At 36.4% G+C, this 15,547-nt stretch overlaps 1 protein-coding gene and 1 long non-coding RNA gene across 15 annotated transcripts in view; one reads left to right on the top strand and one right to left on the bottom strand.

Annotated features, from left to right (window-relative positions):
- Positions 1-15,547, top strand: part of LOC133270559 (uncharacterized) — a 985,299-nt gene that overhangs the window by 649,386 nt on the left and 320,366 nt on the right. The gene's annotated exons all lie outside the window — the stretch shown is intronic.
- CACNA1D (calcium voltage-gated channel subunit alpha1 D) overlaps positions 1-15,547 on the bottom strand; it is a 188,452-nt gene that overhangs the window by 58,340 nt on the left and 114,565 nt on the right. For 11 of the 14 annotated variants that reach the window (XM_061455841.1, XM_061455839.1, XM_061455847.1 and 8 more), the window contains 11 exons: positions 14,822-14,982; positions 14,002-14,227; positions 13,652-13,859; positions 11,520-11,640; positions 10,375-10,489; positions 9,593-9,662; positions 8,926-8,995; positions 7,995-8,139; positions 5,537-5,666; positions 2,998-3,057; positions 54-160 (listed from right to left, as the gene is read on the bottom strand). In XM_061455841.1, the coding sequence (XP_061311825.1) occupies positions 54-160; positions 2,998-3,057; positions 5,537-5,666; positions 7,995-8,139; positions 8,926-8,995; positions 9,593-9,662; positions 10,375-10,489; positions 11,520-11,640; positions 13,652-13,859; positions 14,002-14,227; positions 14,822-14,982 (1,413 nt within the window). Of the gene's footprint in view, positions 1-53; positions 161-2,857; positions 2,918-2,997; positions 3,058-5,536; positions 5,667-7,994; positions 8,140-8,925; positions 8,996-9,592; positions 9,663-10,374; positions 10,490-11,519; positions 11,641-13,651; positions 13,860-14,001; positions 14,228-14,821; positions 14,983-15,547 lie in introns of all 14 variants that reach the window. The other 3 variants (XM_061455840.1, XM_061455845.1, XM_061455851.1) reach the window with 2 other exon arrangements.

The raw sequence follows: 15,547 nt of genomic DNA, 5'->3' as shown, positions 1-15,547 counted from the left end.
TGATTTCAGTATAAAAATCCCAAGCAAAAATAAATCATAAGTATAGTACTTACTGAATACCAAATGATACCAGAGAAACACCCACGACCAGCAAATCCAGCAAATTAAAATAATTCCTGCAGAAGGACCCCTTATGAAGGAATGCTCCAAAAGCTGTCATCTAAAAATAGAATTGTTACACATTTAGTCTATATTTCAATTTATTCAAATTCACATTTAGGCTGTTTACAAGACACTTGCCTAGAGTGTGAATGTATACAATATTATCTCACTTTCAAAAAGCAATTGAGATATAAAACAATCCCACTATATACAATAAATCTTTCACTTAAATGATAAAAATTCTGCTCAAGCAACACCAGCAAATGTGGAAATTGTTTCTGATATCAACAGCATTTGGATACAACTCTCTATAGCAAATCATTCTCTCCTTGCACTGATCAAGACCAAATCAAAGCCTAGAGCAGATCTGCGGTGGTGAGCGCCGTCGCACAGTGGAGCAGCTGCTGCAGGACACTCAATAAGCTGAGCTCCTGGGCCACCACCAGCGCTGCTCCTTTCTTTCTGCCTGTAATCCCACACCAGAAGGGACTGGTTTAAATGGTCTGGGAGATTAGCACAGCTGGGGCAAGGTTAAAAACACAAGGTCCTACCCTGACCTTTGCTCTAATGTTTTTCACATTTCCCCAGCATTGCGAACAGGATGGTAAGCTGGATTTCAACGCCATGTAGGGATTACATAAGAGAATTCTTACATGCTTAAAACTGACATTGCAGCTTTTCTATTATTCACATCCTCATTCATATACTTGACAACAAATCATGGAAATCCTCATCTTTGCAGAGCAGTCGTTCAGACAGAGCACAGGGAGACACAGTCTGCTTTAATCATTATTTTTTTGACATTTATGACTTTCTTTGCTACAGCTAATATTGCCTCTGATTATCTTAATTTCAGTTTCATATACTTTTTTCCTGGAACTTAAGGAGTGCTGTTGATACTGCAGGTTTAGATTTGAACTTACTGCTTGCAGAACACACACAGATTCTGTACGACTTAGATACTGTAGACAGCACAGCGCAAAACCCAGCTTGGAAAGTATGGAGGACTCCAGCCATAAGCAAGCAAAGCCAGTGTCTGATCATGTTAGTAAAGCAGGCACTGCATATGTGCATGTGTCATGTTCTGCTTGTCCATTATATTTTTTAAAACAATTGAGGTTTAGGGTACAATTCATTTTCCTTTATAAGCACACGTGAGTGTATGGCAGGGCAGAGCTTCCTGGAGAACATGGTCAGGAGCATCTATGTTTTTGGTTATGATGACACTTCTTGTTTCTTTATAATATTTTACAATACCAGATTTAACAGCCCAAGCCTTAGATTTTCCTATTTCCCCTGGATGGCTCTTGACTATTTTGCAGAGTATTTTGCAGTTAGTTGGTATGTTGTTTTTCTTAAAGCATTCATTTATGCCTTTTTATGCCATGCTTTATAATTCCTCTGTCTTCTAGAGAAACACACTTGGAACTGCAGGAGCTTAGAAGTTTACAGACTCTTCTGCCACAGAAACACTGGTAACATTTCAATGGCTTCAAACTAGTTGGGAACTAGACTGGGAACTAATTTGTTCTAATGCTACAGTTCTTTTCAGTGGTTCATTCTCTCCTTTAGTTTGGCCTTTCTCTAGAAAAAAAAAAATTGGATATTTGTATTAGAATGCTACAAATGCTTTAAGATTAATCAATTCTATAGCAAGCTCTTCCCTGCTGCAAGGAAGAAGGGGATAAACATATGTCTGGGACAATATTCTCAAGCATAAAAACAGTCTATTACTTACAGTACAGCTAATCTTGTAAACAGCCCAAATATTGTATCAAATTAGTATTAATCAAATTGCATTGTGAAGAGTATGCACAGCAATATGAGCAAAAGCTGGGAGGAGAGATTTTGTTAAGCTTAATCCTCAACTGGAAATGCAAAGTTTATGTACAGATTCTTAGTGCACCAGAAATTTTTAAGTGTATAGAACAGGGTTACTCAACCAAAAACTCGCAATGAATATGCACAGCATGAAACCTTTAGGAATCATGTCTAAATCTCTGAAAAAATATTTTGCAAATTTCTATCAAAAATTTGTATTTCTTTGTTTAGCATTTTCTTATGTATGAACCTAATCCTCAGTTACCATGCTTTCTTTGCCAGAGCAAGCCTCATAGATCTAAAATCCGAGTAACCCCAGAGGATATTCTTAATAATCAGTACACAAACTATACATTAAAATGCCAAGTTTTGACTCATGCATGGGTAATACATTTAAGCAAGCATATTTATGCCTTTCTGTGTATTTAAATGTATGCCCAAGGTAAATGCAAAGTATCTTAGTGTATAGATAGATAAATGCAAGATATCTTGCAAGTCCTATTGCAAGAAAATAGTTATCTACTATTTTAGCTCTGTGAATATAGTTCAGAAAAGAAATGACAAATTACATGCTCCCTCCTTAAAAGACTGATTATCTCTTTTGGAAATGCCAGAGCAAGGAGAAGGAAAAGCTCATGCGTAGTGAATTATTTTTCCCTTTTCTGACAACTGTAAGTTTAAAAAGGGTAAAAAAATAATAATAAAAATTATTAAATTAATGTAATGATAAAAAAATCAGCGTCTTCATGCACCCAAATGGTAAAAAACAACCAATCAAAACTATGAGGAATTGCCAAATGAAAAAATCCTCTGGTTTAAAAAGTTTAGCTTTGATCGCTTAGAGAAAAGGCGAAGAGCACTTCAAGTGCCTTTTCTTGGCAGGTGACACACAAGGAAAATCCTTTTAGACAAATTTCCTTTAAAAACCTGTTACCTTCAAAATGATCTCAAATGTAAACATACTAGTGAAGACATAATCTGCATACCCTAGGATCTGGAAGGTAAACAAAAAGTTACAAACATTATTGCTAAAGCTGGTTTTGAGCTAATAAGGATCAATTAACAATGCATTACCTTTAACAGGATTTCAACAGTAAAGATGGCTGTGAAAGCATAGTCAAAGTAACCAAGTATCTGCAAGGTATAATACGTACCACAGTGAGAAATCCATCTCTAATAATTGTTTACAATTTAGACCACATGCACAACACCACCTGAATTAATCAAAGGACATAGATGGGGAATTTAGACAAAGTAATTTAGAATTGCAGCTACTGCGCAACCATTTTCCTTTACTTAAAAATTTATCAGATACCACTGTACTTAGACATTAGATTTCACCCCTAAAGAGTTGACAGAACCCAATAAGCAACACTTTTTTTCAACTCAGACTTTTATGCACCTACTTTCACAGGTACTTTCTTCAGCCTTTAGCGTAGATACAGAATCTTACACAAAGAATAAATACTTATTAATAAAAGTCTTTTTTTTTTAACCAAAGTATTGCATCAGAAAATAAAACTTCAATGGATGTTTCTAGATCACACATCATTCTCCATTCTGCTACATTACATTGTTCCTGTATAGATTGGGCTAGACTGCCAAAAAGCCAATTAATGAATAACTAAATTACCTTATATCCGCACTACCATATTTTACTTGACCTCGGAAGACAGAGCAGTGATGTATTTGTAGGAATTTAAAAAGAACTCACAACATTTGCCTAGAGAGATGAAAACTTTTAAAAAGATTCTGGACAAGATATGTTGACCTCACTGCTGTTGACAGGAACACTGCCATATATTTCAGTACAATGAAGATTTCACCCTTTCAAGGTGGCCATATTGCTAGCAATCAATGCATTTAGCGGTCAACATGCACTGCAGTAGGTTACTAGTTTGGTTTCAATGATCCAGCAATCCAACTAGCAAACACTTGTGCACAGAAACACGTTGCCTTCAGTTCAGCAACTAATAAAATGTGAAGTAGAAATAAAACAAAGAGACAACATACAAAGGAAGTATTCCAATTACATTATATAAAAGGAATTAATTTTTCCCCATGTTCAGTTGAAGATCACATCCTTCTGTCCCTTGCTGTGGCTGAAAAAACAGGCAAATGTTAAAGCCATGCAACAAAGATTAATCAGTAAGGAATTAATTCTGGAGTTAAGAAAACAAAACAAAACATAATGGTATTTGTTTGTAAACTTTAATTCTCTTGCCGAGCTTGGTAGTGGAAGGAACATGATCATTCAAGGTAGTAACAAGAAAAATATGCAGGCCTGGTGCATATTGTGAATATTTACAAGAGACTATTGCCTTCTTGAAACCACTCACATGCTTTACCTATGTCCTAAATAGGAATAACCCTTTCAGTTACCACCACTCTGATAACCCTTTCAGTTACCATCACTCTCGTTTCATTTTCCTAATACTGCTCTAGATCCAAAAACAATTACCAACCCTTCAAACCATTTCTACAATAACAATTTCAGAAAACAGCTCTTTTTCTTAACCATCAATGTGATTTATTCATAAGACTGCACTTGCTTAGTTTTACAGTTATGGGAAGTACAGAGATCTACTGAATAGTACATGAAGAGCGTCTTTGTGCTTTGACCTCTTCCTACCTTTGATGAAAGTCAAAAGCCAAGAGTAGTTTCAGAGGCTGCATCTACACTAGCAAAAAGTAAAGGAATATGACCTCTATTGACCTAGTAGGCCCATTTTTCCTGAAAGAGGTGAAGGAGTTTCTCTAACTCCATGGCAATCTGTACAGATCAATTTATATCTAGGACAGGAGAGGCCTGGAAGTTCAGTCAAAGTATCCCAGATGTCCCCACAGACTATTACCAAGTTGCATCGTCTCTGCTATTACATACCTAACCTAAAGCATGCACAACTTGCAATAACATGAGAGGCTTGCTTCACTACTAATTTAAGTGCAACGACTAAAGGCTGGACTTGATGATCTTAAAGGTCTTTTCCAACCTAGCTGACTCTAGGATTCAAATTTTAAGATTAGTGGCCACAAAAGTGGATTTATTTTTGCTTCTCTGTCTAATAATTGTGCATTTGAGTAACAGTCAAGTCTTCTACTATACTACGAACTTAAAATGGGGTTTGAGGAATTTGTTTTAGAACACAGATGTTTACTCACAACATAAACTACAATTATATTGAATACAAGAGAAATTTCTGAAATTAATATTCTTAAAAATATTTTGTTCCTACACATATATCTAAAAAGGATGCAGGAAGATTTCCAAATTTTTTGATTCATTATAGGCTGAAATGGCATTTCGATGCAGGCAAGGAGCTGGGCATGGTCTAATCCTCATCTTATATGTGAGTTTAAAAAGAAGTAAAACTTGTTTAGTTTCTGATATGGCTAATCAGGGACCCAGGGATCTTCAGGTCTGATGTGGTGGAACTCAAACTCATCTGTGTGGCCACACATCTCCATCTTTATAAACAAATCCATGCATTCACTAACACACTTGAAAAAGGAAAAGGAAAGCTTCTTAACTTGAAAATTAAAAATCAGGCACTAACACCAAAGGACTGTCATCCTCTGAGGATATATTCAGATACAAAAATGAAGGACTTACATTATTTCTAAAGGAATGGCTTCGAATGGGATCTTCTGCTGCTAGGGAAACACTGCTCAGCATGATGAAGACTAGGATGAGATTGGTAAAGATGTGGTGATTGATGAGTTTGTGGCATCCCACTCGAATTCTGAAGAAGAGATACAAAAATATACCATGTGTGCAAACAGAATTCAGTAGATGGCTAATATACAACATGTTTTCTATTACTCTGCCAAGAGTGATAGCACAGATCAACCTTCAGCGTCTAAAAATACAAATGCTGAAGCTACTGCTCTGATTTCTAAAATATAAATAAATTCAAAATCCAATCCATTGTACTGACGATGAACTTCTCAAAGGAATCTGAGAGAGGATTTTCAAGCTCCTACTGGTGTTCAATGGGTTATGAATGCCACTAGAAGTTCCAGTGCTTTTTCCACTCTGCGAATACAGATGCCAAAGGACCAATGACAGATAATGTCATTTCGGATCCCCATTTTGATTTGATTCTTATCAAAACTGTCAGAAATACTCATCTGGTGAGATGTGGCTTAGGCTACAGATTTCATTGTGCTACTTAAAGACTCAACCCAAAACAGAATCTTATGTGAAGATTTTTCTAGAGAAGTACAGGACAAGTGGGTGTCAAAACTTTCAGAGTTGCTAAGTTTCAGACACAACATGAAGTGGAACTGTAAATACACTCAGAGTCGCTGAGCCCCAGGTTATTACAAATGATACTGAGCATCTTGGTAGAGTAGGTCTGGAATTAAATTGGGAAAAAGGCAGGATGAGGTTCAGAACTAACACTGAAGTTGGCTAAGTTCTGCTGAAGAATCAGAAGGCTCTTGGGGAAAATTTGTTCTGTTACTAAGTAGATTATTTGAGTATAGTGTATCTTAGTTAAGTAAGATGGCAACTTTGGCCTGAGAATACGTAGCATTAGTTGAGGCCAAAAGCAATTTGATATGGTCAACAAATCAAACATTTTTGCATTCAGCATACGTGTTCTTAAAATTGCTAGTTTAAATAGCTTTCTTTCCAGTTTGTTTGAAAATTCTGAAGAGCTTTAGGCAACCCATGCAATAAATAAGATACAAGCCCAAAACACTGCATCTTTATCATCACACCCATCTTCTCAACTTAATTGGAATGACCTCTACCACTGAGGTCTGAGCATTCTCCCATGCCAAATAACTCATAAGCTTCTTTATAAGAATGCTCACGAAATTGCTATATAAAATATAACAGCTATGTTCAGTCTGTAGGAACTGAATTTAGCTCACTTCTAGACAACCATCAGTAGCAACTGACTACTGAAGCTTGCTTTCTTCATCAGTGTAAAACTTCAAATGCTCGGGAGTTATAGTGGGCAGTGAATGAACCCAACTATTATTGTTCTTCATTTTTTAAATTATTTGCTTTTATCTTCAGTTTTTGCCTGAACATGGGAAAATGCTGTTACCCCAAGAAGAATACATACATTCTTTTTCCTTATTTTCTCTTTTTCTCTCTCTCATTTTCTCTTCTTCCTAACCTGTATGGCTTCACAAAGGTTGTTAGGGTTACTAGGAATCCCATCTCGTGTAGAAGATGCTCAGATATTATCAACAGCTTCCATCTCCAATGAATAAAATACTGAATAGGTAATATACATTAAAAAGTACTTTTCAGACATGTGCAGACTTGACAGAATATATGTACAAAAATGCTATTATCTTCAACAGTGGGAAGCAAATGAATGTATTTATCAAATTCTTTTGATTTACCAGTAAATTTAGAAAATTTTAGGAAAGAAGCCAGTCTCTCTGCTGTTGAAGATACTGGAGTTCTATTCCTATCTTTACTGGAAGGAGGCTTGTTACTTCAATGCTGTCGTGGTTTAAGCCCAGCCGTAAATCAGACCATGCAGTCTCTGTCTCACTCCCCCTTCCCCAGCCCCGCTCCCAGGGGTATGGTGAGGAGAATTGAAAGAATGTAACTCCCACGGGTTGAGATAAGAACAGCCCAGTAACTAAGGTATAACACAAACCAGTACTGCTACCACCAATAATAATAATGATAAGGGAAATAAGAAGGGAAGAGAACACAACTGCTCACCACCCACCGACCAATAGCCAGCCCGACCAAGCAGTGACCTAGCCCTTCTGGGTAACTGCCCCCAGTCCTACATCCTGCGCATGACGTGCTGTGGTATGGAATGGTATGGAATACTTCTTTGGTCAGTTTGGGTCAGGTGTCCTGTTTCTGCTTCCTCCCAACTTCCCCTCCTCCCTGGCAGAGCATGAGGCTCACAAAGTCCTTGGTCAGAGTAAACATTACTGAGCAACAACTAAAAACATTGGTGTTATCAGCGCTGTTCCCAGGCCGAAAGTCAAAACCACAGCTACTAAGGGGAAATATGACTTACTGCTGAACCCAGGACAAATGCTAAACCTTAATGGACTATACCAGTATTTTTCAAAATTATACTTACGGATTGGTGCTGCTGAAAATGAAGAAGGCACTCCCTTCAGGAATCGGTGTGATCTTCTCCTTCATATTTAGTTCTGATATTCTACGGGGACGTGGGCCTGCTGGTACTTCTGGTTCATCCTCCTCATCTTCTTCATCTTCACCTACTTTAAATTAAACACTTTTTACTATAAAATAAAAAAAAATTGAGGTTTTGTTCATAAAATATAAAAGCATGGCTTGTATTAAAATATATATGGTTTATAGGAAATATATATTCATACCACAGCTTTAAAAATCTATGAATCAATATATGAACATCCATACAGTTGTCACAGGCTTATAGACATGTTTATGAGCATCTTTGGGTGTGTGCATAAATGCCCTGAGAGAACTAATAGTCTTTATTGGCCCTAACCATCTTCATCTGGGGACTCCACTCACAGCCTCTGCAAATAGCTCTGGAGACCCACTTAATCTCAGCCCCTGACCATCAGTCCCTGCCTGAGCTGCATTGAGTTCTGTGCACTGGCTGAACACCAAGTGCTCAAAAGGTAGGGCAGATTTCTTCAGTAGGCATTCAGACAATTGGACAGAACTGATTTTTAGGTAACTATGTTCACTGGACTAGAAGAAGTTAAGACAAAATTGACTGAACATCAGCAGCCCTGGAATGTTCTTTTTCATCAAATGTTTCAGAAAAGTTTAGAATTTGCTCTCACATCCAGATAGCAGTCTTCAGACTCACAGTATTAGCTTTCATATGCTGTTTGTACTGTCTAGGAAGCTGCAGGAAAAGATGATACTTAGCAGCATGCAGGCCCATTTATTCACTGATAACAGCACAACTTCACCAACTTCAAAAGATTGACTCAGTGTTCAGCAGGAGCAAGTTTAGGATATTTTAGCATATAAACTTATATGCGTTTGTTTTCTGACTGGTATTCACATACCTGGTACATCACAGGGTGGATAGGGATCTTTATCCTCATCTTCTCCTTCTCCATATTCAGTAATTGTCACCTATAGCAATGAAAGGGATGCACAAGAAGAAAAATAAATTTACATGTACCTTGGAGTAAAAAATTCAACAGAAAGCAAACCAAATAGTGTAGAGTAAGGGAAGTGATACCTATGCTTAGTCAGAGTTTTCTGAAATGGGGTAACTCTAAGAACATAGGAGACCTGACAGTTTAATACATATTTTTAAAAGATTATTTTACTGTAGTATCCACATTCTTCTGGCTGTGTAGGTCACACTGAGATTATAACCAAGAGGCTCTAGTAAAAATTACCAAGAATGTTTGAACATTCTACTAAGAGTTCAGCATTCATTAATCTCTTCCATTGGATTTATCAGGCAAAATACCTACAGGGATCCTAAAATAACATCAGATTTTTCTAACATTAACTATTTCATGCTGTAAGAGATTCCCTTCTCAGAATATCCTGAAACAAAAAGGATTTTCTGGATTAAGACATTCTGTGAGGATGCAAAGCCCATAAAAAATATAGGGATGATGGGTTCATAAAAGAAACTGTACAATGCCCAACAGTCTTGAAATGCTCCCTAGCTGTAAAACAGCTTCTTAGAAAAAACACAATTTTTAGAATAAACACCTTACTATCCTTGGGGTTCTTCTGGTCACCTTCTGACTTCTCGCTTTTTTTATTTTCCAGACTCTCTTTTCTACAAAACAATACAATAACAATTACAAAGCACAACATGTAAAGACAAAAGATTTTAAGTGAAATATACTCATTTGATGAGAAGTTAAAACAACATACCTAAAACCACATAGTTAAATATTCAAAATGATTTACACAGCTGCAGGTGCCAGAGCAATAAAAATCTATCACATTTGAATGCAATGATCCATTAAAAAGATTATAATTTTGAATACAATTCCAGAAGCTAATCCCTAAAAAATTCAACACATGATCATTACTCCTTTCTAGAGGGATAAACTGTGCCCTTGGACTCACACAAACAACTGGCATTGACTTCAATAGGCCTGCACTGATTTCAAAGGAAGGTTTTCTTCTTGTCTATATAAGGCTTAGAGAACTGATTCCACAGGGAGTTCTGCACTGGCAACAACAGATACATTCTTTTTCTAATTGCACAATAAATCTTGCTGTTGCAATGTTTAAATATCAGTTGGCTTATCATTATGTCCTTAATTCACCCTATTTTCCTAATTACTACCCAACTTTCACCTAAAATCATATTAATTTTGTATTATTTCAAAGTCTAGGTAAACCATTTCAATATTTTCCTGAGCCAAATAAATTTGGAAGAAGGTAAAGATACTAATATGAAGTAAAAAAATCCTTATGGAGGAATTCAGTACTGTCCTCCTTCCCTCTCCGGCTTATTCAACATGCCCATGCTATCTTACCTCGCATTCTTTTTCCTTTCCTTTTCTTCAGCTTCTTCTTTCTGAGCTGTATTTAGACTTTCAGCATCTGCCAAGTTATCCACAGCAATGGCCAAGAAGACATTTAGCAAGATATCTATTTCGAATCATTTTAAGGACATTATGCTTTACTATATTTGTTTGGTTTTTATCAGCAGAAACACTGACAATGTGAAAGATAAAACGCATATTACCGACCTACAGCACAGCAGTTTGTGACGCTTAAGTGCAGTGCAAATAACACTCATTTAATAGACTAGATTAATACTGGGTGTAAAACGAGCAGAGATACTGATTTAAAATAGCAGAATACTTGACATTTGTTTTTGTCAATGAAATCCACCTTTATGCTAGGCTGAGCAAGCTTCAAATATGAAGTATTGTCTATTAAAAGTGAAGACTGTTCAGGCATTTTGAAAAATTCATTTTTATCATACACTGTCTTCTGGTCTACAGCAATCTATATAAAAATCTGGAGTTCAGTCCATATCAGTCAAGTACCAAACCTGATATAAGTAGTCTATAACACAGAAAATAGAATGGGCTTGCCCTTTTATCACCTCATGACCTTTTACAACTTCTCGGAATGACATTAGTTTCTTTTGACATATGGGACCAAGGAAGCATTTCCAGTACACTGAAGGCAAGAAAAAGGAATGTTTTGGCAGACTTAATCCTAACTGACTCAACATTTCTCCATGCAGATTTCCCTCATCTGGTCCCTTCACTATACAGCGGATCACCAGCTCCACTGTCAGTTTATATCAGAATTAAGAGGGCTATATCAAGCGTCAGAAAGAGGATCAGGAAATTACTGACACTGAGATCAGACTACATTCCACGCATTTCAGAGGCAAAGAAATCAAATAGAGACAAGCAGGGAGAATAAGGCTGCCTTCCCACTGGAGGAAGTAAAAACACCAGCTCTGGTTTCTGCCGTTATGGTGGCTGGAGATAGAGATCACTGCAGTCTCGCTCATTGGGGAAGAGTTACAAAGCCTGTATAAAGGTTTTGGTGAATGCAGGAAGCACTTGCATGTCCACTGCAATTTACTTCCTCCTAAAATAATTTTGCTAATGTCTGTGGCACACAGCCCTATTTGGAGGTTTTTGAGTGCAAAGGATACAGTTACCACAGATGAAGAGGATAATGAAATATATACAGACTATCATGCCTGATGATGATGGGCCACCATAAGCCATTATGCCATCATACATAACAGCATTCCAGTCTTCACCTGTTAGAATCTAAGAAGCAGATATATTATTAGTAACTCAATATCAAAATGAGCAACAGAGAAATATGTTTCCTTTGACCACAGCACACAATAAGGCTAACCTTCTGTATACAGAAAGCAATACCATAACCTTTTCAAGCACTGTTTTAAAATTTCCATTTAAATAAGCATATCATAAAATGGTTTGGATTGGAAGGGACATTACAGATCATCTAGTTCCAGCTCCCCTACCATGGGAAGGGACACCTTCCAGTTGCTCAAAGCCCCATCTAAGTATCTCCTAAAAGCCTGGATTTAATTCTTCTAGCTTTTATTCTATGCTACGCATTTACATCACTTAACTTAAAAAGCATAGATAATAAAAATAGAAGACTATAATTTTATTGATTTTAGCATGCAAAAGTGAGAGCCTTGATTTTCAGTAATGCCACATATGTAGTAATGCCTGCAAATGTTCACCACTCTTGAAAATCAAATTAATATATGTTTTAATGTTCTCTTTTTTTGAAATAGTGGCCAAAGTGTGGGTCTTTTTCTTGTATCTGCCATTTGTTAGTCCTGCAAATTGGTCTATCCAGTTTCAGTTTTAATGGGGACTGGCTGCCTTCCCATCATAAATTATTTAATATATGTACCGCACACACTACTAATATAGCTTTTGAAATGGAAGCAATTTTAAACTGAATGGAGCTCAATGCTGTGGAAGAATTACATGATTCTCTTATTAGCTATTGTTTTACATAATTTCACTGAGGTCTAGAAGAATCTTACAGAAATCTGTTGATTAGTTAAAAGGATAATTTACAATGAGGCAACTCCATTTTTTTCTGTACGTCAAAAATTCTGAGTATTACAAAGCAGGTTATAGGGGCACTTCTAAGTAACTTCTTAAAATTACCAGGTCTGTCATCAGAAAATATGTAATATTGACTCGCTTTCAAAGTAACTAAGTGGTTGTTCAAGAAAATAATATGCCTGCCAAATTCTTGAATCCATTTTTGAAGAGCTAAATTTATCAAGCTGATTTTCATAGCTGTTGAGCACTCAACAGGTTTTTTGTTCCTGAGTTTATTCTGAAACTGGAGGAAGCCTCATTCCTTTGAAAATGAGGCAGCCTAAATTCTAAATAAAATCCAACTCAGTTGAGTTTGAAAGTGCAGTCTTAATATTTAAAGGGGCAATGTCAGGTCAAATGTGGACACTTTTCCTCTTAAGGGAGTTTCTCATTAAGATCTCCTTATTTTAAAATTATGTGGAAAGATTTTTTTTTTTTTTTGCTTTCTCTGAGCAGCCAACAAATGAAACCTCTACCAAAGAGATAGAAACTTGACACTAAATTGAGTCTTGCAGGGTCAGCTTTAAACAGTCACCTATAAGGTCTGAAAACATTGTGGTAATGTGCAAAGCTGAATGGGGAAAATGGCTAGAGAGATGAAAACAATTAGCCTAATTCCAGTATCCAAATTGGGAACAATAAAAAAAAGCATCACAAAATAATGAAGATTAAACTGTAAGAATGGCCCTTTTCCACAAGGAACAGACAAGTTATTGTAAATTTTAATAAACCTGACAGCGTCTCTTTAAAGAAATTAAAACTTGTTTTTATATTATAATAAGTGATATGGCTCATATGCAAATATGCACTCTTACAATGTTTCTCATTTTTTCCTGCTCGGGAATAGCTGAACTTTTATACAGCAGATGTAGTTAAAGAAAGCAATTTGATTAAAATAAAAATAATAATCCACCTCTTTTTCTAGTCTCGTATCTGATGGACAAAGGAGATTAAATTTTGTGAAGTAATATGACAGCTACGTTGCATAGATAGATCAAATAACACATGAAACAAATGGTACAAATGGTGCAGAGCTACCAGAGTACTGAGTTAAATGAGCAGAATGCTACTTAAAGTAAACTGGATAAACAGTATTTGTGATTTTATTTTCAGGCAACATGATCACTTACACAGTTTTGCTGATCATCAAAGGTAAAATGTTTCATACAAGATGAAAGAAAGTTACCTGGAATACAGTTAAAAGAGCTTGTGGAAAATTATCGAAGGTGCTCCGTTTTGTTTGAGTTTCATCAAAATTAAATTTGCCTCCAAACAGCTGCATTCCAAGCAACGAGAAGATTATGATGAAGAGGAAAAGCAGAAGCAACAGTGAAGCAATGGACTTCATTGAGTTTAACAAGGATGCTACCAAGTTGCTCAGGGATGCCCAGTGCCTATAAATTAAAATGCGTGCGTTAACACACACCAAAAATAAAACCCAAACAAACCAGTAAAAGAGCAGAGCATGATGAAGTATTACAAAAGAATTGCTGACCACCCTTCAGCTATCCCTAAAGTTAGCAGTATTAATCTTACCTTGTTACTTTAAAAATACGCAGGAGACGAACACAGCGAAACACTGAAATTCCAAGGGGTGACATAATTTCCAACTCCACCAAAATGGTTTCAACAATGCCACCACAAACAACGAAGCAATCAAAGCGGTTAAAAAGAGAAACAAAATAAGCCTGTAGGCCCAAGCTGTACATCTTTACTAACATTTCACAGGTGAATAAAGCCAGAAGAACTTTATTTGCGATATCTGAAACAAAACATTAAGAAAAAAACAAAAAGACATTCCTGAATTGTTTCATAGATTCCATTTCTGTTTTCACTTATTTGTACTATGCTTTCTATACTAGTTCACAGCCTTTTGTTAAAGGAGGAAGTGCTGTTTTGTTTTTAAGTTGGACTGTATTTGATGCCTAAATGGCAAAAGCTACACAAGGATGTGAAGCTTCCTGCCACTTATAAACTAATTCGTCTTTCCAATCCATTGTGCAGTTCATGGCTGCTCAACTCACAGCTTGAGTCCACACCGTAACTTAAACAACAGAGCTCACAGCATATTCTGCTGTGCCAGTAACTATTTGCTTTCTCAACTTTCAAGCATGGTTTAACAATAGAAGTACAGGTATTTACAATTCAGTATTGTCAGGTTTTAGCTGGTATGCCATTAAGCTATGTTACAGTTGTGGAAATCAAATACATTCAGTCATTTCTTGTATCTCCCTTTGGCTGGGCTGAATATCTTTCAGGACAGCAAATAACAACAAAATGGCAAAGTACAACAGCAGCCACTGATAGAATGCAAATACTCATAGTCAAGAACAGGACAAGTAATTTTTAAATGTACCTTGGATCTGGGTCAGCCAGTCAGGTTGATTATAATGCTCCGATGAGATAGTTAATGTGTTCAGAAAGACCAGGACAATAACAAGCCAATAAAATGTAACAGATTTTACTGCAGCTCTACATTTTCTTCGATTAAATCGATTCCAGCGACGCCAGCGTCGACTGAAAGTTCAAATAAAAACAAGTTTATTATTATACAGAAAAGATGAATTTAAGGAGGGTTTCTTCTGTGTAGAAAACATAGTGCAAGTACATATGTGTGAGCAAGTGTATTTTACAGATGTGCATGCAATACTTCAGATAGTTGCGTAAATTATTACCAGTTGAAAATTAGAGAGTGATAATTTGCTATTCCTTTTTTAAATTTCTCTACAGATTTTCAAATGTAGACCTCAACTTGTAGAGAATCTAACTGCCTGTGACATAACTAGACTAAGCTGTATTTAACATTTCACTAACAAGATAGTCTTCTCAGGCCCCATACACTTAATAGCAGCATAGAAAAGCCAATGAAGCAACTTAGAATTCAAATTACATTTAGCCTGAAACATAGGCTTTGAGTTTAGACACAGGCACAATTCTGGCAGGATTAAACAAGGCAGGAACATTAAGGTCAAGTTTAGGAAATCTACCCTATAATGTTAGTAATCTCAGTCAGTGACTCCTAGAGGTTTCTGCTGATGTGCCTTGAAATTGTGTCAGTGGGCAATTGTGTTTGTGGAATGAC

The sequence above is a fragment of the Pezoporus flaviventris genome, unplaced genomic scaffold (assembly GCF_033815535.1).
Source record: "Pezoporus flaviventris isolate CSIRO_AGI_PZ_B2104156 unplaced genomic scaffold, CSIRO_AGI_Pfla_v1 ptg000021l, whole genome shotgun sequence".
Lineage (NCBI taxonomy): Eukaryota > Metazoa > Chordata > Aves > Psittaciformes > Psittacidae > Pezoporus > Pezoporus flaviventris.
The sequence above is the reverse complement of the archived record's forward strand: the minus strand, read 5'-3'. Positions and strand labels throughout refer to the sequence as shown.